Raw genomic sequence first — 23894 nt, forward strand, 5'->3', positions numbered from 1 at the left:
CAAAAAAATCTGAACACAATTTAAGACTTGTGGGGATTTTTAAATGGCTATGCAATCAATCACATACAGTAGATATGTCCAAAGTCTGTATTTTGCTTGGGTATTGAAAGTTTCACACTAACCTAACCAAATTATCATGAAAATTATGACTTGCAACATGTGGCTGCACAGTTTAATTGTATTTTTGGATGTCCGGTGGATGAGTATTTAATTGTTCTGCCTGTCACTATGCACCATTGGTATAGAAAGAACACCAAATATATATTTGATGGCACAGTGGATTAGCTGGTAAAGCGTTGGCCTCGCAGTTCCGATGTCCCGGGTTCCATCCCGGACCCGCCTGTGTGGCGTTTGCATGTTCTCCCCGTGCCTGCGTGGGTTTTTTTCCGGGCACTCCACTTTCCTCCCACATTCCAAAAACATGCAACATTAACTGGACACTCTAAATTGCCCCTAGCTGTGATTGTGAGTGCGGCTGTTTGTCTCCACGTGCCCTGCGATTGGCTGGCGACCAGTTCAGGGTGTACACCGCCTCCTGCCCGGTGACAGCCGGGAGAGGCTCCGGCACTTCCCGCAACCCTCGTGAGGATAAGCGGCAAAGAAAATGGATGGAGGATGGATTATTACCCATATAGGGTGCAACAAGTCACCCTTAAAAAGGATATTATAATTCAATAAAAACAATAATAATGATTAATAACTTTGTGAACATACTGTCACTTTTAACCGAAAACCAAAAAACCCAACCCAGACGTCCAAAATATCCTAAACACGTGTCCTTGAATTCAACAGAGCGGCGCCATTAAAAAATGTGAAGCCTCTGTTTTGGGCTGCGCCACGATTGGCCCGCGAGCATTTCAAGAGGGTGTGGCTTAGCGAAAGATCCAGCTCATTCCGGCGGATGATGGTCCTCCGGGACTTTTAGTGCATCAGTCCATTGTTTTCCCAACACGCTTGGCTCGGGTTCAATGTTGACGGCGCCAGTGTCAGCGCGCCGACCGTCGCCGCGAGGCAGCCGGCCAGACTTGTCGCTATCTGCACGGACACCGCGAAGCGCTCGGCTTTCCAGAGCAGTCCGCAGGTGGCCAGACATCGCGCGCCAAATGAATGCTACTGCTAATCCGCCTAGCTGCAAGGTGTTGGCATATGACTTTTTTTTTTTTTTTGTCAATGCAGAGCAGCAAAGTGTCAACACAAGTGGCTGAAATGAGTTCCCTCCAGCGGATGGATTTGAATTTTCTGCTTTTTATCACAGACAACTGTTCACTTAATAATCGTTCCCCGGTCCCCTTGTTGCTGTGGTGACCGCTCACATCCAGCGTATTTGCCTTTTCACACCGTCTTCCAAATGTCAACGGTATTCGTCATTCCCTCGCCAGTCGCCCTCAGGCACATCGCTCAAAATGAAGATTAAAATTAACATCATGGCAGCGGCGGTTTGGTGTTTTAATTGCAGGATTCGACGGCCGGCAGCACACTGAACTAGTGATTAGCACGTCTTCCTCTCGGTTTTCGAGGTTTGTTTTTAAATCTTGTGTCAGGCCTCCTGAACGTGGACACCGGGCAGGTTTTGAACCATCTTTATGGGGCTGGAAAAGTCGTATGAAGCTTCCCTACCGGACCCGGGTCCAGAGTCGACATCAACGTAGAGGGGAAGACGTAATGCCGATCAACAAATTTTTGACACGCTGGGGGAATACAATGCTTCTTGTCCCGCTATGGACATCCTTAGAATTTTGTTACTTAATATTATGTACTGTCAACTTTCCCGGAAGTTGCGGTTACCCTGTTTTCCACACTCTCTTTTTCCTAGTTTACCTTACAACCCGCCCCCCACCGCCGCTCTTAAAGACGTACAATCATAATTACAAATGTTACGGTGTTTAAGCAGCCCATCAATGTGTTTTATGTTGACAGCGTCCGTCCACCACTGCTGCTTTAGTTCGCAATCTGGGCAACGTAGAGCAAAGAAGAGCTAGACGTGCTGCTTACGTTTACCTTCGATATTGATGGAGAAAGTTAAAAAAAGAAATGCTGTTGTTTTTAAAATGCAATGACTGTCGTAGTATGTGAATAATGGAAGAAAAAGTGGTCAGACTGGACTAGATTTTCTCTTTTCCGAGTGGGAAAGGTCTGGTCTGAAGCCAAAGTAGAAAGTGCAGGATGAGATGGTGTGTCATTTTAAAATTCCACCTTAGCTCAGGCTGATGAAAGCACAGACAATACAGTGCACAAAAAGCTAATTCTGTATTTTAAATATAGGAGGCAACATAACATCAACCTTGATACGTCATCGGTAGGTTGTGAGTGGCTAGCTGCTTCAAAAGTAGATCTTGGGGTAAAAAAGTCTGAGCACCCCTGCTCTAAGATAGCTGAAAAGTATATCGAAATGACAGCCACTGTATAGAAAATGGGTGGTTGGATTTGGAGGCTATTTTGTGGCAAGGACATCGCTGCACTGCACTGAGAGTCCAACTGTCACCCTTATGATCACAGTCTGGACTCTGGTTTCATGTCCCCCACCCCACCCCCTCTCCCGAATTGCTGCCGATTTCATCAACGTTCCACGCCAGCGCCACTGCCGTCCAGCCAGCCGCGTTTTTTTCTGCGCGGCCACGTTAGCCATGTGAGAATCATCGGGGACGACGCGTGACACGGTTTCATCAGCGTGGAGGACATTTTCACTCTTCCTCTGGCTGGCTGGCTGTAAACTATTTTGGGAGGCGCACTTGTAAAATAGGCTCGGAGTCTGCTTGATGGTTTGAAGTGGGGAAAACACACACACACACACAGCGCTCCAGGAGCCAATGCTATTTGCCAGGTTTGCTAATTAAACAAATTAATTTGGCCAGGCATGTGTGATGAGGAAGCAGACTACCCAAATGCAACCTGCTGCCTTCCTTTTTACACACACCCAAACACACATCCAGACGCATACTGTAATCAACCATACCGAACACGAGCTAACACCGAGAGTTGCCTTTTCAGTGCGTAACTTAGCGAGACCCAATTTCGTCTATTACACGGAAGAAGGTGTGTTGTTCCATCGAGACGACGTATGAACTGCAGTATGCAAGGTCTTCTTAATAGCAACAAATTGTGCCTATGGAACTTACGTTGCTGTGAGTTTGGACTGCTTGCTTGTTAACTTCCCAGAGAGACGATTTATTTTTCTTGATTGCTGTTTGTGCTATATGACGCTACGCTAGTTAACTAACCAACTAACAAGCTCTGTGGTGACAACGGTCTAATGTCTTAGTTCTGTAGTGCCTTGGCATCTGGACGTTTGTGGTTCTTGTTGATTTGTTGGCCCTTCATCGCATTCATTTTTGTTTGCTTGCGTCCGCACCCGCTGCCTGCGAGTTGGTTTCACGCCGTCATTCGACCGTCACCCTGTACCCCGCCCGCTGACTTTCTAGAGCCCCATATCAGTCCCTCCTCTGTTTTTCTCTTTCTTAGTTCCCCCCAACCTGACAGTCCCCCGGGGCAAATCCCCCCTGGTGGCCCGTGAGGGCGACACAGTGGAGCTGGAGTGCCTTGTTTCAGGGAAGCCCAAGCCCATCATCCTGTGGTCGCGGGCGGACAAGGAGGCGCCCATGCCGGACGGCGGCATGCAGACGGAGAGCTACGACGGAGCGCTGCGCGTCGTCAACGTGACGCGGGAGATGACCGGATCGTACCGATGCCAGACCAGTCAGTACAACGGATTCAACGTCAAACCCCGCGAGGCAGTGGTTGAGCTCATCGTCCAGTGTGAGTGCAATATTACTCCCTCAACAATGCTCGCGTACAGTGCCTCCTGCAAATGTCTACAGTTTTATGCTATGTTATGCGTTATATTCCAAAATGAAATACAGTGAAGCCCTGCTTAATGCTCGGGGGGTATCTCACGGAAAGTGACTGAGAAAACATTTCATGCTTTCAAGACATTTCAACTTACAAGAACAGACTTACACTTATTTAAAGATATTATAGATATATAGAAGTATTTCTTAGTACTTGTCATTGGTACTGGAGTAGCTCTCTAAATTAAATTCAAATCATGCTTGCTTCAAGCTATTTGTCATCACAACTAGTACATAATAATGACAAAATTAACATACTAGCATACATGCTAACATTAGTTTACCTTATTATTTAAACCGCAAGGTGTAGCCAATCTGGCATCCATAGAGCCTTGGCACAACTCTGGATGCAAACCTTCTTAAAGAGGCGACATCCAGTGATTTCCAACCTTCCAATTAGCCTCTAGCTAAATTATTAACCACCAGCATTCATTTGCTATTCATGTATGGAGATTTTGAACAGAATATTTTCCAATGTGTCCGGGGATTCAAAGCGGCATCACTGATTCTTGTGGCAGGTAAAAAACAAAACAAAACACGAGAGTAGGACATGACTATGTGCAGGAAATGAAGGGTTCGCATTTAGCATTCAAATTTGAGCTATGGTATTATAGTCCACGGCAGGGCTCAGCAACCTTTTTGAGGCTGAGGGCTACTTCGTGAGCACCGATCGTATGAAGGGGCTACGTGACCTGTTTACGGCAAATTTCAGACTCCATTCATTACATGTACATAAAATATTTTGGTTTTAATTTATTGTAGTAAATGACATTACGGGTATTTTAACATTTTTATTCACGTAAGCAAGTCAGATTCAGAATTTAAAGCACAAATAATAGTAACAATTTCTGGCCTATGGTATTTTTAGAACATACCTCGCCAGCGGCTCATACAGTCCTCGTGGGCTACCTTTCGCCCGGGGGCACCGCGTTGGTGACCCCTGGTCCACCGTCTCCACAGGCCTGCAGAATCGGGCTTTGAGTCTGTCCTTGTTCAATACAAAAAAATGACAACAATCAAAGAACATGCTTAAGCTAGTGTGTTTGTGTCTGTGTGCGTAGTGACAGCCTATTAAAAATCACACGCAAACCATACTCGGTGACAGAAGTGAAGAATTGAAATATACTACACGTCGTAAATGAGTTCCCCAAGCAGTGCTCAGGAATATCTTGTTTTATGTGGAAAATCCACGTTTATGGATAGTTAGCGTTCCAGGTGAGAGAGTCATATTTGGTGACAGAAGCGGGGCTCAAAATGTAGACAAATCTTTGGTATCTGTGTCTTATTGGAATATTTTACTTTGAAGTAAGTTTTTGACTTCAAATACTTGGGGTCAACAATCCAGAGGAATGGTGAGTGTGGTAAGGAAGTGAAGAAACAGGTCCAAGCGGGGTTGGAACAGCTGGCAGGAAGGTGTCTGGTGTTCTATGTGACAGAAGAGTCTCCGCTAGGGTGAAGGGCAAAGTTGATAAAACAGTGGTGAGGCCGGCCATGATGTACGGATTAGAGACGGTGGCACTGAAGAAAACAACAGGAAGCAGAACTGGAGGTAGCAGAAATGAAGTTGTTGAGGTTCTCGCTCGGAGTGAGCAGGTTGGATAGGATTAGAAATGAGCTCATTAGAGGGACGGCCAAAGTTGGATGTTTTGGAGACGAGGTGAGAGAGAGAGCAGACTTCGATGGTTTGGACATGTTCAGAGGCAAGAGAGAGTGAGGAAATTTGTAGGAGGATGGTAAGGATGGAGCTACCAGGGAAGAGAGCGAGAGGAAGACCAAAGAAAAGGTTGATGGATGTTGTGAGGGAGGACGTGAGGACAGAGGAGGATGCACGAAATAGGCTTGGATGGAAAAAGATGACACCCTGTGGCGACCTCTAACGGGACAAGCCGAAAGGAAAAAAAGAACAAGAAGATGTTACTTTGAAGTGAAATTGTACCCTTGTTGTAAACGGAACCGCTCTCCGGTTGCAAAAGCTACTCCAGATGTTTTAACATCCAACAATGAAACAAATATTCACATTGGTCTTTGCTATTTGTGTTCACGTACCAGCTAGCCACATGAAAAGAATTAATTAGATTTTCCCGGGCTTTGAAAAAGTCAGTGTGGGTGTTGTTTCTTTTATGATTGTGCAGTCGCAAGCAGATCAAAGGTCAGGATACAGTATAAACTGCAACAAAAATAAAACCCAATGATTTGGACTCTTAAGAGGAATGGGAAAAACTCATGAATTCCTCATCAAACGTGTCAAATGACTTTGCGCTACCGGAGCCAATCGTGTAAAATGTTAAGCAGCCGAGTCCTAAGAAAAAAAATATGTGAAGTTTAGTGCAGTGATTTGCCGAGCAGCGGGAAGCGGAGCAGAATTACAGCACGCATAGCATAGTCTGACGGCGGCGTAATTAGAGCGAAGGAAACGGCTAAATAACAACTCGGAGCCCGCGAGCTTTCGGCACAGCACTTCCTCGGCTTTTATGATGTTGTTTTCTCTCAGCGTTATTGCCGTCACGCGGCTACGGAGTACTCACAAATGAAAATGTGACTCGGTAATGTTGACTAGTGCGCCAAAGAGAGAGTCTGTCGGCGTTAAAATCTTCCCTCGACAAAGGAATGGGTACCCGCGTGTGTGCCAGAGCAACAGGTGGCACTGCAACCTCTCAGTATAAAGCCCACGTTAAACCAGTCATTTGTAGAATGTTAAAAAGTCATGATCATTGGCTCTCGCCATGGAGATGGCGTCTTTAAAGGTCAAGTGTCGTGCCTATAAACAATCTAAAATACATATTGTAATGGGAAAATACATGTAATATTATTCACTTTAATGTCTATACGAAAAAATAAATATGAGCGGAGAGTGCGTCATTCACGCGCAAAGTTGCGGAAGTCCCATTCGACATTCAAGTGGTAGCCATATTGGCTGTATCTTCTGTCAGTGACGTTCGCCATTGAGAAGACGCTGCGCCACCTGCTATTGGAGGCGAACAACAGGGATGTTCAGATTTTTCCGACAACCCTTCAGACACGGGAGCTCTTTTCAAAGAACAGAACATCTCACAATTGAGTCAAGTGAGTGAAGGGCAATATTACCCTATCGTTTCGAGCCATCATTAGATGATATGCGGATCACAGCCAAACCAGCTCCCCGTCTGATCCACTTTCATGGTCACGATAAACAACGCCGCCTGTGAGCGACTCCGACGGCGCCGCGGCCAAACCGCCTCCCTGTCCAATCCACCTCCACAACAGAGATGAGCCACCGCGGCCCGGCACCGCGACAAGCCACCTCGATCACGCCTTCGGCCGGGGTGGCACCTCGACACATTTAGCACCCCTGACTTACGGATTATGTCTCTCCCAACTATTGTTTTTTTTTCACACACCTACCTGTCATTTGGAACCCACAAAGCTCTCGTCCTTTGCACCTGTGCAATCCATTTTTCACGACAAACCAGGTCTTTTGGAAAAGTATGAAGAACGAATCCGTCCTCCCGAGTGTTCGACCAATATCCAGCAACAAAACGAGCCGGCATTTTGGCAAACACGAAGGAACAAAGAGCTACATTCCCTGAGGTAAAACTAATAGAAACATTTCAGCCTAGCCTGAGTGCGCTACTGCCCCGTACGTCACTTCCTGCTTCTTCTCCAAATCAAATCGCTAGAGGATTTTCCAAAAAGTCATATACGTCAAAATCATGTTTTGTGGTGAACAAAACAAACGGATGGGTCCATACCGACTGCTGTTTTTTCATTAATAACATACTAAAAATCATGCATTTCATAACAGTGGACCTTTAACGATGGTTAGCAATCTAGTAGAAGCATATTTGGTGGCAGAAGTGGGGGCTCAAAATTTTCCACGTTATAATTCCCGCGCACAGTATTAAACTGTACAGTTTTGGAAATGAATCAAATTGCAATTTTTTTCCCCTTCGGGGATTAGTTGAAATGTATACAAAAACCCGTCCAAGTAATAAAAATGTCAATATCTTGACGATAACAAAAGCAACGACAAACTTTGATTTGCGGGAGCTCGCATGGGCTTCAAATGAGTACTTTGCATTGGGATAAAGGGTGGCGTTTCTGGATGGAGGCGCGGCGCTTTCATCCGCCGACCTTCTTCAAAGCGCCGCACCTAATGAAGAGCGTTATTAATCAATCATCCCGCCGTCTGCGGCCCAGCCTTAATGGCCGCCATCAAAGCCGGAGCCGGAGCTGATGCCTGGCTCACTTTGAGCGTGAAATGAAGACGAGGAAATTTGCTTTATCTTCTCAATCCAGCACTGCTTCTGTACTCCCCCCCTCCCCGCGTACCTAGCCCCCACTTCTTCTTGGCGTGTAAGCACACGCCGATCCCTTTGCTCGCCTTCGTTTTTCCAAGCGCGAGTTAATCAAGGCGCCGAGGTACGGTCCCTAAAAGAGCATTAGCAATGCTAGCGCGAGTCAGCAGCTTTGATATGTGAAAAATATATATATTTTAAAGCTGCATCTGTCTTGTGCGGACGGCTGGCGGCGTTAAAAAAAAAAAGAAGAAAAAGATGTCCGCCGTTAGCTAATAGAATTGCAAAAATCCCGAGCTGTGACGCCCCTAATGTTCTTAGGCAAACCGGCTTGGCACGGTCCGCGGCAAGAAGACGACGACGACGACGCCCGAGCTATCCAGTGTTCTCCCGTCCTAGATACCGGCGCTCCACTTTAGCCCAGATGCGAGGGAATTCTCTTTATCCCGGCCTCCCTTCTGTTCCCCGTCACAGCCGGAGCCCGCGGCCTTCGCCGTCTGTCTCGAAAAGCCTCCCGCAAATACAAACGCCGCTGCGCCGTTCGCCGCCAACTGGTAAAGTAGCCGCAAATTGTACTCAAGTACCGTTTCTTACCAAACTGCGCGAGAGTTGAGTCGGGTTTGGCTGCGTCGCCGCGGCGTGCGGCTGGCTGAAGAAACACAAAATGTCGAATTTATCCTTTGATGCGCTCACCTGAGAAAAATGAGAGCGTTTCCCACTCGAGTTTAAACGGAATCACTTGAGCGGGACCCCACACATTTGGACACACCGGTAACAGTGAGGAAAATATTGTTTTTTAACATATTTAAGTGCTCACTGCAGATAATTCGTGTTCCACTATAATTTGGTGACAAAGGCAGACGTGATTTTTCATGTGTGACGTGATTTTTGATAGGCGGAATTCCGTCTTTTTAAATTGCGTTGATTAAAAAAATAAATAAAATTCTGCAATATTCCGGCCGTAACCTGCGCAGGAATCGACAGGCGTTCGTATTCTGGTCCGACTTTTGCAAGCAAGGTGGAAGATTAGATACTTGTCTGTTGATTGGTCGAGTGTGTTCCCCCTGACTAGGGGTGTCAAACTCAAATTCGCAGTGGGCCAAAATTTTAAATTGAACAAATTTTTGATTTAGCAATGAATATTGAACAAGCAAGGCTTATATAACTTAAAAGTACGGGCGTGCAAAATCGAGTTGCTAATAATACGACTAATAATAACAATAGTGGTAGTAATATCCATCCATCCAACCATCCATCCATCCATCCATTTTCTTCACCGCTTATCCTCACGAGGGTTAGTAGGTTAATAATAATAATACAAATAATAATAATAAAAACATCAATGGCATATAAAATAAAATGTTAATAAAAATTTAACGCTTCTTTTCTGTTTCCAGCTTTCTGAGATGAATGTCAAAATTAGCTTCTTACACAGGCTAATACATTTGAAAATAACATAACTATGAATAAATCAACCATACAGGCCTTAATTTGAAATTGCTTCGCTGGCCAAATATAATTAGACTGCGGGCCAAATTTGGCCCACCGGCCAGAGTTTGACACTTTGCTCCTGACCAATGAAAACGCTCGTCGTATATGAGGCAGTTTATGGGGCCAATGGCGGTGCTCGAGAGGAAAGACGCCTCTTGCGTGAAAGAAATTGATACATACGTCAAAAATAAGTTCTGATGGGATTGGATGGAAGGAGAAATCGTCAATACAGTCGGAAAGAAGGAAGTTACCACTCTGTTAATCGACTTCATTCGTAAAATCGATCGACCTGGTAATGCACTGTGCACGTGGCGTCGGGATACTATTGATTATGGATCAAGAGGTTTGAAGGCATTGGAGGTTCACGCAAAACGACAATCACGCGTCAAACATCTGAAAGCAACAAAAACAAACATACGTTAAGATGTCAACCCAAAGCCAACAACCAACCCCAGTTGCAGACGGTGAGCGTTCAGAAGCAATTACTCGTAAAAAAATGTCTGTATTATTTACTGATAACAACACATGACATTAAGGCAGGGTGGCAATTTTTTGCCTTATTGAGATTAAAAAAAAATCTCCTAACAGGCCACAATCAAGGAAATCGCACTTCTTTTTCGTTTAACGCATAGAATAAAGGGCAAAAAAGATGTGCCCTCTCGCAGGACGGGTATGTTATCAGTTCTGTGAAGTGGTACATACTACAGATATGTTTATTCATTAATTCTTATTCTAGAACGACGCTTACGCATGAACAATACTGATGGATTAGCATTTTGAAGACCAACTTGGTTGCATACTGACCTTTCTCCGTTTCTTCTCTTGGAAAACGCTCCGTGTGTCCTTGAGGCAGCCATGTTGGGTCAAGAAGGAAAGGGAAATAGCTCAGTGCTAACTTTGACCGATGAGTTATCCTCTCCTGACGCCAAATTATGGTTTCAGATTAAAACGCTTAAATATTTTGATATACTGGAAGGATGCAATGCGTGAAAATCATGATGTCCCAAAATTGGGACGCTGCTAACGTACGGGTTAATAATTGTTGTCCAATTCATGCGTTTCAATCATTTACTAAAACAAAAAATGTCAACATTTTTGAATGGATACCACATGCGCGCTATGAAAGCACGCATGTGTGCCATGATGCAAATCTGAATTCAAGTTAATAGTTTAGTTTGTAACTTGAATTTTTATTTGAATTTGTCATTTTTGGGGGGGTAAAGGTATGCACCTAAATAATGAACATTTTGAAAACAGAATAGCATTTATTTATAGATGTACTAGCTATATTTCATTCATAATACAATTTATAAAACTTGCACATTAAAATTGGTGATCATTCTTTGATTGTCCTTGCGGCCCCCAGATCCCCCCTCCCCCGTCTTTTTTTCATTCAGTCAAATCACACGTCTGATGCTGTAAACAAAAGTTTCCAATCAAAAACTAAAAATAATCTCACGTTTATTTGAGGACAGGAATCAATATTCCAGCGGAGTCAGCGGTGTGAGAAGTGGGGGCTCAGAATGTATTCCGTGATGCAAATGAGTTCCCGGTATGACGTGTGCGCTTACGGCACACGGACGGAAGGTTACGTGGACGTGGCTTCCGTTACGGTAATTAGCATTCCAGTGCACAACCGTGTTTGGTGAGAGAAGTGGATTGGGGGGGAGGGGGGGGGGTCGAAATAAGACAGATGCCGTGCGAAGCCCGCCGCGCTTACGTAAGGCGAGGCTCAGACGACGATGTCATCCCGGGTCCTTCTGTGGCCAAGCAAAGCGCACTTATTGCAATTTGCTTCGGTGCCACTCAGCTGCGCGGCCGTGACTCACCGGCAAAGCCTCCGTGCTGGCGACGGCGATGATGATGAGCACGATGATGAGGATGTGGAGGATGAGGATAGTGATAATGATGAGGAGGAGGAGGAGAATTATGATGATGATGGTGATGATGATGATTTCCACATGGTGATTGTACTTGCTGTCTCTCATGATCATGACTGACAATGAACCATATTTGGTGACAGAAGTGGGGCTCCAAATGCACATTGTGTCAAGACTGGACCCTTCTAATAGAATATATATTTTTTGGGGTAAGTATTACATAATTATTACCGAATTACTATCCCAATTAACCATTTTTGATGACAGAAGTGGGAGGTAAATATCTAATTGAGTTTTATGTATGGTGTGTTTTTTGGGGGGACTGTAATCCATCCATTTTCTTTGCCGCTTATCCTCACGAGGGTTTCGGGGAGGAGGCGGGGTACGCCTTGAACTGGTCGCCAGCCAATCGCGGGGCACATTGAGACAAACGGGCGCACTCACAATCACACCTAAGGGCAATTTTGAGTGTCTGATTAATTTTGCATGTTTTTGGGATGTGGGAGGAAACCGGAGTGCCCACCCGGAGGAAACCCACTCAGGCACGGGGAGAACATGCACACTCCACACAGGTGGGTCTGGGATCGAACCCGGTTCCTCAGAACTGAGGCTAACGTTTTCCAGCTGCGCCACCGAGACTGTAATCTTTGGCTTTAGATTAACATTCATTTGAAATTATTGCGGCCTTAAAATGTGCGTTATGTGGCGACCACATTTTTTTTTTTTTCAATAGTGACCGTGACCCATTTTAGGTGACTCAAAACGTAGCGTAGGTCATTAATGAATTACTGACTTAAGATCAGCTAGCATTCAAAGATAACTACAATTTTTTTTCAGGAAATATCTATCCAGAATGCTATCTATATGTTTATATTAAATATAAATTAAGACATCATTCATGCACACGTCAAGTGAGGAAGGCTCAGTAATTACATTGTAATACCAATACAGCGTGCGCCTTCCAATTTCAATCAGCTAATCAGCCATGCGCGCGGTCTAATTTTGAACCTGACATCCCTGTGACAGGAAATATGCAAATTGAAGGCAATTAAGAGGTGGCGGGAGCTTCCGTTTTTTTTTCCGAAGGTCGGCCGTAAAGTTTCTCATAAGACGGGAAATCATTTAGAAGCGTGTGCGTAAAGTTTATGCGTCTAATTAATCTCGTGACATCGCGGCAAAATATTTTCTCATTTTCGTTGCCCGTCAGCGGTATTCCAATAAAAATGGCCAAATATGAGAAGAGGTCAGTTGACCAAGTAACTGTGCTCAGACTTTCTAACATTTGGGCTTTATTCTAAATTCCTTTTTTTTAAAAAAAATGTGCATTTTTGCATCAATTTAATTTGAAAGAATTGAATAATTCATTTTTACACTTTTTTTATAAATATAATGTAATTAACATTGAAATAAATGCTGAAAACATCAACTGATCAGTTTGTTCAGCAATAGAACACAATTGAAATTGAAAAAAATAATTTATCAAATTACTTTATCATTTATAATTATCATTTATGACATTGGATTTGGGGATTAAATTAGTAATAAAAAATAATTTATCGGGTTATTTTTTTAAAGAAAATAATAAAACAAAATATTGAAACGCGTTAAAATATTTTCCCAGTTTGAAAATCACTTTGTAAAGTTATTTTAGCTCGTTTTAAATCCTCAGTGACGATTTGCAGTTAAAGAATTAAAATGTCTTTAAATAAATAAAATGATAAAATATTAAAATTAATTTTGTTGTATTTTTAACAGCTTCTATTTTTTTAGAAATTGAACTCAAGTTAAGTTAAAATAAATGATTGAATAACAATATTAGCTAGCTGCAATTAGTGCTTTTAGCACAAGTAGAACAGTTTTTCTTGGATAATATTTTTTTTATTATAAACTTGGTGTAATGTACGACGTTATCATGTATCACGCCTACTCTATATCATTATTATATCATCATTATCTTATCTGAAGAATCCACTAAAACAGTATTGAGCATTTATTATGGGATTACTATGACGTTTGGCTTTTGCCAAGGGACTGAATCTGTTGGCCATTTTTGAAAATTGCCATTTTTATAAAAAAATAGACTTGGGCGGAACTGACTTTGACTCTGATCCGGTTTTCTCTGTCCTCGTCATATAGACCCGCCCACGGTGGAGCCGGTGCACACGGAGCTGCGTCAGGGCCTGGGCCGGCCCGTGGTGATGACGTGCCGGGTGCTGCGGGCGCACCCGTCGCGCGTGCTGCGCTTCGAGTGGCTGCTGTCCAACCGGCTGCTGCACGCCGGCGCTTTCGACACGCAGCGGGACGACACCGAGTACATCATCCGCAGCCTGAACCGCGACGGCTGGGGCGAGTACACCTGCAAAGTCATCAACGAGGCCGGCGCCGGGAAATGCACCTTCCACGTCACGGGTGAGCTGTTAGCCTGGCGCTACCGTGCGCCAACAATTACTTCTTTTAGGCTATTTAAACTTAAGCCGTTGTCATTTTAGGTTCTAATATCACAGCGACTTTTTTGGGGGGGGAGGGGCGTATTATTATTATTATGGTATTCTTAAAAAATGTCCAGTTTCTTCTCACAAAATTACAGATTTATTTCCATTTATTTAAATTTACCTATTTTTTTATTTATTATTTCTTTTTTTATTTTTATTTTTTTTTACATGATGTGACTTTTTCCTCGTAAAAGAAAAAAATCAGCTTGGAAAAAATTGTGCTTTTTAAGATTTTATCTCTTGTGAAATTTTCAAATTTATTTCTCACAAGGTTACAATTATTTTTTTCAAATATAAATTTTGAATTTTTTTCTCTCCTTCAAAATTGACTTCTTTTCTTGTAATAGTTCTTTTTTATGAAGTATACCTAGTAAAAAAATTCTCACAAAATCAATAATTTATTCTTGTAAAATTCATTTATCTTTATAATTTTTAATAAATACATAGATTGATTAATTCATTCATTCATTCATTCTTTAAGAATTTTTATAGGGTGACAAACGGGACAAGCCAAAAGAAAAAGAAGAATCTTTATCAAATTAATAAAACTTTGTCTTCAAACCAAATCTTCATCAAAGGTCATTGTCCTTGTTAAATTAAAAGTATATTCCCATAAAAAAAATTTGATGTATTGTACCTCATTCAATTTCAATTTTTATAAATTCTGATCAACTTTTTTTTTGGTGCTAAAATTCCATCTTTTTCCTTTTGAATTTTATTTGTTCAGCCAAGACTAAAACAATTCCACGTAACAAAAAAAAAAAAGAAAAGAAAAACAAATGACCCCCAAAATCAAAGCATCAGCGTCACTTGAGCAGTTGCTGGTGCAAAGCCGGGCATCAGAATTGACTTCCCTTGACAACAAAATCGGCCAGCGTGTACATCCATCTCCCCCCCAGACGTGCCCCCCGATCCTGCATGTAATTACGGCGTTTTTTTTTTTCTCGCGGACAGCCCAAATTGTCTCCTGGCGTACAAAACGCTCCTCCGCCGCCGTCGTCTCGGCTGCAGATTGACAATTCAATTGAACGCGCCGCCAAGGAAAGGAAAAGGAAAAGTCCGTCTCAATAGGAGGCGTCGCTCAAGTCGTTGCGACTGCGGTCCGCTGCCAATTTTTTATTTCTTTTTTTTTTTTTTTTTTTAAATCAAGAACTGTAAGCTTCTGTCTACTCGGGGACGGCTGACGCCATCAAATTAATTTGGAAAACGTTTTCAATCTGGCGACCCTTCCATTAGTGTCACGAATGACTGGAGTAAAGTAATGAAGCTCCCGAGGACCCGTTTGATGCTATTCTATACGCCGTACGTGTACCCTCAAGTTATGGTCATTTAAAGCTCAACTGACATCCAAATATATACATTTTAAAATAGATATTGTTATGAAAAATACATATATTATTTACTTCAATGTATATACGGAAAAAAAAATGAGCAGAGAGCGTGTTATTCATGCGCAAAGTTGCGGAAGTCTCACTGGACATCCCAGTGGCAGCCATATTGCCTGCAACGTCATTTGCGGATGTCACACCAGGACACTTGGAGAGGAACAACAGAGATTTTCGGATTTTTCCGACACCCCCTTCTGACACGGAATCTCTTTTCGAAGAAGAGAACATCTCACAATCGAGTGAAGTGACCCGGGCAATATTACCCCATCGTTTCGAGCCATATTTAGATGATATGCGGATCACTTTTAACCAACAACAGGCTGTCGGGGAGCAGTATGTATGACAGTATGTAGCGTACACAGGAGTACCCATGCCGGGCGAACTTAGTACTTCAGGGGTGCCCAGACACCAGTGGGGCGGAAAATCCAAACCACCTCCCCGCCCGATCCACCGCGTTGGTCGCCAGCGCGGAGGATAACAAACGAATGAACAACGGCGACACTTTTGGCACCCCTGGCTGACGTAATTTAAGTTATTATGACGCCGATCTTTTGTTACGTTCTGAGAGAAGGATTACATCGTCCCCCACCCCAACTATTATTTTGTTTAATAGCGCTATACACGCCTACTTGTCATTTGCAACCCACAAACCTCTCGTGTTTTGCACCTGTGCAATCCATTTTTCACGACGAACCGGTGTTTTGGAAAAGTGTGAAGAGCGAATCCAGCCGGCATTCTGGCTAACACGATGAAGAAAAATGAGTAATTTTTCGCCGGTAAAATAGGTATAAACCAATATAAAGACTCGACCCCGCTCCTGAAAAAATGGTCACTTCCTGGTTCTTCTCCAACACATATGCCTCGAGAGGATTTTTTTGGTGGTAGATGCAAAAATCCATATTCGACAACATCCTCATATGTGGTGTAAAAACGGATGGGGTCCATTCTGGCTGCCTTTTTTTTTAAAATTAAAAACATACTAAAAATCATGCTTTACGTGTCAGTAGACCTTTAAATCAACGAATGTCCAGTCACTATGCACTACTGTCCATTTTTGATCCTACTTTTTCAGGGTGTCATATATGGTAATATATGAAATCCTGTTTGGATTCATTTTGATTTCTGTGGCGGCCGACTTCAGAACTTCAGAATCACGTAATAAAGCAGCCTTTTGCACTCAAAGTGCAAAATTTCCACAGTGACTATCCTGTTGAAGTTAGTGGCGTTTATACAGAACTGTGATACATAAAATGGTGGGAAAATTCCAGTTTTTACAGGCATTGTAAAATTGCTGGATTTTCTAATCCGGTTGTTTTGCGGGTAGTAAAAAAAAGGGAATTGTTACCAAATCGGAAGACGGAACATTGCCAGGTTGTGCCATTGTTGTGTTGTACATAGTGAATGTGATCTTTCTATCATTTTATCAACCCTGAATGCAGAAAAATACTCGGGTCGGCATTGTCACCATTTTTTTTTTTTTTTTTTTTTTGTCATTTAAACAGAACGGCTCAACTACCGCTGAAGGCGGGAAAAATTACGGGATGGACTTTTCTCTGTTTTCCGCGTCCTTGCTTTTTATGCAGAAACGGAAACAAAGAAAACTGCCGACTTTTTCGAGTCTTGTGAAAAGGACCTAGTATTACCTCTGGAGTGGGGGGGGGGGGGGAATGACCCCGTTGTATTCTGTCGCTATTCCATCGGCATGCTGAGAGATACAGAAAAGCAACGCGGAAAAATACCGAGCCTTGTGACTTCCTCTGGAGTGGTAAAATTGCAGAGTGGCTCGGAATTTCTTCTCTGCGTGGCTGTTCTAGCGCTGTTTCTAATTGTCAAGCCTTCCCCCTTCGCGTGTGACACAAATGTCATTGCAGCAGGTATAGCCGAGGTGTCCCGCCCCCCGCTCCCCCCCTGCAGCCAAATAACATTTTCCGCCTTCTGTCGCTCGCGCTCCTTGCCTTTCATCCTCCATCCCTCCTTCCTTCACCCTCCCGCCCCGCGCTCCACATTCTCGCCATCTGGACTCGCCGTTTGCCAAAGGTAAAGGAGGGCCGACGGGAAAAGTGGCCGGGTGAGGAAGGGGGGAGGGGGGGAGGTCTAGTTTGAAGTCCCTTGACGTCATCCGTGAAATGCGCCGTGACACATTCCCTTAACGCCCGCTCTTTTTCCTTTCAAAGATTTTCATCTGTCGTCGTTCTTGCGGCTGACACGTTCATGAAATATTTGTCGGGCTTGATCCCGCCGCCGCCGCACGGAAAACGACGGCGGCCTGTCTGGCAAATGAAAATTCTGATTGGAGTCCCATTTTGTGGTTGTACACGCAATTTTGCCGCTTTGCTATTTCTCTTGTTGAATTTCAATCTCACATAATTGGGAATTTTTTCATCTTATTGTGACTTTCCCATAAAATTTTTATAATTATTTTTTGTAATTATGTACTTTTTTATAAAAATTAATACAGATTTTTTTTTGTTACTGAAATATTTTGACTTTTTTAAAAATCTAACTTTTTTTCCTATGACGATTCCAATTCTTTTCCTCTAAAATGATGATCTTTTTTCTTCTCATATTGGGACTTTATTCTCATAAAATAGCAATTTTTTTTATCCATACCTTAATTCCAAAAAATGTACCTTTTTTTCATCCGCATATAAATTCCAGACATTTTTTTCCTCAAAATAGTAGAAATTTACTCTCATATTTTTTCTCCCCTCGCGAAATTACGGTTTTATTCTGTAAAATGTCAGAATTTTTCATGACTTAAAAAAAATGAGTTTCCCTCTCATAATATTGTTACTTAATTCTCATAAAAATAGTTTTTCTCCAAAAATGACTTTTTATGTTTTAAACATAACTTTATTCTTGTAATATTTCATTTTTTTCCTCACACAATGACAACTGCATTGCCCCCTAAAATTCTCTTCAATTAGTTTATTTTGTGTTGAAATATTGTTACTTTATTTTCATAAACGGATTGTCTTGTAAAATTGTGACTTTTCGTGTAATATTTTTTAGTCACAGATTTTTATTTTTTATTTTTTTTGGGAGGTGGGTTGTAAAACTGAGATCTCATTACCATACAGTATAATGCCAAATTTTGTTACTGTATATTACAATTTTTTTATGTAAATCTGCAACTTTACTCATGTAAATTCTGACTATTTTCTCATAAAATTCGACTTTATTCTAATAAATGTGACATAATCTTACAGCTTCTGGTTATAGAGATCATATCGGTGAATATCTCCTCCGCCCAAATAAGCATTTACTACTTTTTTTCCCCATATTACAATTTTTTTCATGTAAATCTGCAACTTTACTCATGTAAATTCTGACTATTTTCTCCTAAAATTCCAATTTTATTCCAGTAAATGTGACATAATATTACAGCTTCTGGTTCTAGAACTCATATCGGTGCATCTCTCCTCCGCCCACTAAGCATTTACTACTTTTTTTTCCTCCCCGAATGAACAAATACAAGGAATTAGGGTAGGTGGGGGGGGGGTAGGATGATAACGCAGTGGCTTTGTTCTTTGGCGCGTTTTACGAGTCACCTCGTGAAATTAATCCTTCATAATAACGCTCTTCTACGCTCGCGGGTTTTCATTGTCGCTGTTAAAAAAAAAAAGAAAGAAAAAGACGGGACGCAGGATTCGTCTTGTAAAACGCAACCGCGCAGTCTTTTAATTCAAACTCACAGGTACTTTGTTTTAATTTCATCCATCTTGACGGGGAAAAAGTAGGAACTTGATATGCACATGAAAGGTGGGACGTGTCGCTTTTCCGCTGGAAGGTTCTCACGAGCAAGTTGTCTTTTTTTTTTTCGCGGTTTGGCTGCGATTCTTCATGTATCTTGGATGAACGGGGTCGGAAGTTACTCGGCATTATCATATACCCCCATTCTGTCATTTGTTGGCTTCTTCAAAAAAAGCAGCAAAACTCTTAGCGGAACTCCAGAGACGCTTCTCAGTCCTCCCCCTTATGAATAAGAGTTGCCTTTAAAGATGCAATGGGGATCAGCAGCTTTAACGTATTCCTTAAAATAGCACCCCCCCCCCAAAAAAAAAAAATAAAAAGACAAGATTTTACATTTGCTCCAGGGCTCCGCCTACGGTTGTGAAGTTTAATATATCGCTGCTAAAAGCAATCAGATCACGGTAAACATTTAAGAGATACTGAATACCGAAAGCGCTAAGCTAATCAAAGTATAATAAACGATAAAAAAGAATGGAATTCGGTCATATTTTAGGCCAGAGGTGTCAAACTCATTTTTCTCGCGGGCCACATTTTCGTTCCCTCCGAGGGCCGTTATGACTGTGAAACAATAAAAAGATTTAATCGTCTCATCATATATACATCATCGATTTATGAACTAGTTTTGGAATCAGAAATCAAGGGTAATGTGTTTTTCAACTATTCATGTTCGGGAACAAAATTGCTTCTAATATCTCAACTTTATTATTTTTATATGTGACTGTTTGAAATTTTGGTACAGATTTTTACAAGAATCATGGAAATTGACACTCTAGATTTTGCTTCGCGGGCCACGTAAAATAATGTGGCGGGCCGGATCTGGCCCCGGGGCCTTGAGTTTGACACCAGTGTTTTAAGCTAAACAATGAACAGTATTGTTGGAAAAAAAAAAAAAAAAAGCAAAAGCAAATTTATTTGTATGGTGCATTTTCATACATGAGGAAACTCAACGTGCTTTACATGATTAAAGGCATTTGAAAACAAAGAGAAAACATTTAAAATGGGATAAAAACAATAAAAATGACCAACAAAATATTTTTTTCAAAAAAGGCAATTTTATGTTAATGTCAAAATTTAAGCTAACACAACCGGCAAAATGATCTTGATCTTACAAACCAAACAAAAGAAGGTGCCTTATTTATTTTTTTTTTTTTGGGGGGGGTGTTAAAAATATATATACTATGTATATAATTTTGAGGGTTTTTTTTTTTACTATGAAATTTAAAAAATAACTTTCCGATGATTTAAAAAAAAAAAAAAAAAGTGCACTAAAGTGCAACTGCCCTGTCATCGCAGCTCGCAGCTTTAATTATTTTCATTTTTCCAACGTGGCTATAACGCGCCTTTGAAGATATAACGTTGACAATCTCACTCTTCCTTCTGTTATCTTTTATTGAAGTTTTTATAGGAAGCGAGACTTAATAGAGAGCAGGCCGGCTTTTATACCAGTCTAGTGGGAAACCATCTGTAGTTGCATTAAATCAATAAGCGTGGTCAGCAATTTGTAAGCGTCTTCGTTTCGGGTTCACGCGGAGTGCCGGGGAAACGTTGAGCGGAGGCGACTCTTGCTTGACTCGATTTTTGGACTCCACGCTTCAAAATTTCCTTTTGTTTTGTCGGCGGCGGCGCTCACGTCACCTTGAACCCACTTCTCCAGACTACCCCTCCTCGTCGTGACACCTCTTAGTCAGACCCGAGGAGGTTCAAGAAACCTTTAGGAGGAAAAAAAAAATGCAAAAAAAAAATAAAGTCTGGAAACAAGGTCAACGTGGCGCCTGAAGGGTTCCACTGAGCCCCTCTTCTGAGTCATTGCGTCGGTTCTGCTGTTCCAAACAGGATTTGGGAAGAGATCAGTTAAGCCGCGTGTACTTTTATCTTTGATGTCTCCCACCCAGGGTTATGTGTTCCAAGGCGGGCTAAGTGGGTTAGCTCCTGTGCCATAATCGCAGAGGTGAGGCGATTTGCTGGCGCTATTTTTATAGGCCCAATCTATTCAATGATAGTTTGATCGCTTGTCCCCTCCCCACCCCGCCAAAAAAACAAAGTTTTAGATACAACTCTGAAGTGAACACAAGTTAATTTAGAGTCGGGATTTACCTCTGTTGAAGTTATCGTCACCACGTAGCATAAAGTCACTTTTAATTCTGTGCGGTGTACTCAATGTATTGCCCCCACATCTGTCACCAAATATAATTTGACGAGAAGGCTAATCATCCTTAAAGGCTCCGTCACAATAATGACGTTCTGGTCAACGTTCTCTGAACATTTCAATCGTTCTATTTTTCAGCGTTCTCAAACGCGGATGACACATCTGCCATGTGATTAACGTGTGTCTAACGCACGAGAAGCGTGTAACAGCGACCATATCAGATACCCCTAAAAACCATTAGCGTGTGCTAACGTGTCACTGGCGCCCGACGAGCGATTTGTCGACGTTGGACGAGCGTGTTGAGCGTGTGACTAAACGGGTGAATAACGACAGAATAGCGTTTTGCCGGCGTGTAATTTTTACAGTAGAACGGGAACGAAAACGTTGGGAATTTCATACTCACTTCAGTTGTTCTCGTGAGTTTGAACAGTCAGCATCATGCCGCCTAGACGAAAAAAACGTGGGGTGCGGACGTCAGCAGCTAGCGCTGCAAGTAAGAATGCAAAGCATCGGTTTATATACCCATATGCATGGACGTTCAGGAAACGCTCGAATGACGCTCAATGGACGCCAAAGGACGTTCGTTTGACTTTAGTTACACGCTTTGTGCGCGAGGGGATTGCTTCAGTTGTCGTTGACAGGTCGCCAGTGAGTCGTTCACTGCAAAGCAAATGCTTGAGTAACAACCAAGTAACGCTACAGTAACGACTGACTAACGATAGCCAAACGCGTGCAACGCTCGGCGAACGTTAGTAAAACCTTCCACAAACGTTCTTGAGCGTTCTGCAGCGTTTAAAATTAAACGTTGATGAATGCTGGTCTCGGTGAGAACTTTTGTGCAACTTTTTTTCCGGAGCGGCGTTCTCCGCCGATTCCCAGCGATCATTGACGTTCACTAGCGTTCAAACAAGGCACTTCTGGCGCTATCCCGGCGACCACGGGCGACTACCAACATTTCCTCAAACGCTATAGAACGCTGACCAGAACGTCATGGTGTGACGGGCCATTAGGATGATGTCTCCACATTGCGTAAGATCATCTTTAATAGCGCACAACAGGTGATCCCACTTCGGACACCAAATACTTTTTACTGGAATGCTAATTGTTGTTATAACACTTTGGTTTTAGGCTAAACAACGAACAGTATTGTTAGTGTCAAAACCTGAGCTAACGCAAACCGGTAAAGTGAGCTTGAGCTTACAAAACACAAAAGAAAGGTGCCTTATTATCATATTTAATACTGCGCGAGAAACTGGTTCACAACATGCGTTCTATTTTCAGCCCACGTTTCTGTCACTAAATGTAATTCAATTTGAATGATAATCATATCAAAAAAATATCGTCTCCGCCCAGGGGTACCCCACTTCCGTCACCAAATGTGTTTCTATTGGAACACTAATCATTGTTAAAGTGCCACTGTCATGAAATACATGATTTTTAGTACGTTATTAATGAGGAAAAAAAGGCAGCCGGAATGGAACCCAGCCATTTTTTCACCACACAACATGATTTTGACATAAATGGCTTTTTGTCCTGTCAAGGGATTTGTTTTCGAGAAGAAGCAGGAAGTGATGTTAGTAGCAGATGCCCACTCAAGCGGTCTCGTTTGTTTGTACCAGTTTTACCTGCTGGAAGGTAGCTCGTTGTTTCGTGGTGTTCGCCAAAATGCCGGCTCGTTGCATTGCTGGATATTGCTCGAACACTCGAGAGGATAGATTTACCCTTAACAAGTTTCCAAGAGACCCGGTTCGTCGTGAAAACTGGATTGCACGAGCTTCATGGGTTCCAAATGACAGGTAGATGTGTATACAGCTACTAAAAAAACAATAGTTTGGGGGGCATAATCCTCTCAGAATGTAACAAAAGATCCCCGCACGTAAGTCAGGGGTGCTAAATGTGTCGATGTACCCGTCGGCGCCGAGCACAACTTCGAACGAGGGGCACGACTTCGGCCGGGCTGGCTCATACATACTGTCAGGGAGTCTGTTGTTAATTAGAAGTGGGCCGCATATCATCTAAATATGACTGGAAACGATGGGGTAATATTGCCCTGGTCACTTCACTCGATTGTGAGACGCTCTCATCTTTGAAAAGAGTTTCCGTGGCCCGTAGTCGGTGGCACGGCGTGTTTTCAATGGCGAATGTCGTGGTGTGATGTAATGAACAGGGGATGGCTACCACTTAGATGTCGAATGAGATTTCCGCAACTTTGCTCATGGATGACGCGCTCTCCGCTCATATTTATTTTTTCGTATGGACATTGAAGTGAATAACGTTATATGTATTTTTCATTACAAAATCTATTTTAGAATGTTTATAGGCATGACACTTGACCTTTAAAGACAGCGTATCTGCGTAACATAGGATCAAGTTTGGATACCGGGTACCGGGTACTGATTTACAACATGAAGTACATTTCTCGCCCCGACTTCTTTTGCCAAATATAATCCCAGCTCCTGTAAAGATCTATGGAAATCCTTATTTGTACAAATGCATTTTTTTTAATAATCGACTTTGGTTGGTGCTTCTGTTTTGATCAGCAACAGACTTCAAATGAACTCTTGTCATGTCCACGTGTGAAACGTGCCGCGTCTGAACTGCAGTATTTCAACTTACTACAACGAT

General features: G+C 42.5%; 1 protein-coding gene across 6 annotated transcripts in view; it reads left to right on the forward strand.

Annotated features, from left to right (window-relative positions):
- Nucleotides 1–23894, forward strand: part of LOC133496745 (MAM domain-containing glycosylphosphatidylinositol anchor protein 2-like) — a 175004-nt gene that overhangs the window by 104468 nt on the left and 46642 nt on the right. For 4 of the 6 annotated variants that reach the window (XM_061812670.1, XM_061812667.1, XM_061812668.1 and 1 more), the window contains 2 exons: nucleotides 3433–3753; nucleotides 13627–13899. In XM_061812670.1, coding sequence (XP_061668654.1) covers nucleotides 3433–3753; nucleotides 13627–13899 — 594 coding nt within the window. The remainder of the gene's footprint in view (nucleotides 1–3432; nucleotides 3754–13626; nucleotides 13900–23894) is intronic. The other 2 variants (XM_061812673.1, XM_061812671.1) reach the window with 1 other exon arrangement.

Source organism: Syngnathoides biaculeatus, chromosome 23 (assembly GCF_019802595.1).
Source record: "Syngnathoides biaculeatus isolate LvHL_M chromosome 23, ASM1980259v1, whole genome shotgun sequence".
In the NCBI taxonomy this organism is placed as follows: domain Eukaryota; kingdom Metazoa; phylum Chordata; class Actinopteri; order Syngnathiformes; family Syngnathidae; genus Syngnathoides; species Syngnathoides biaculeatus.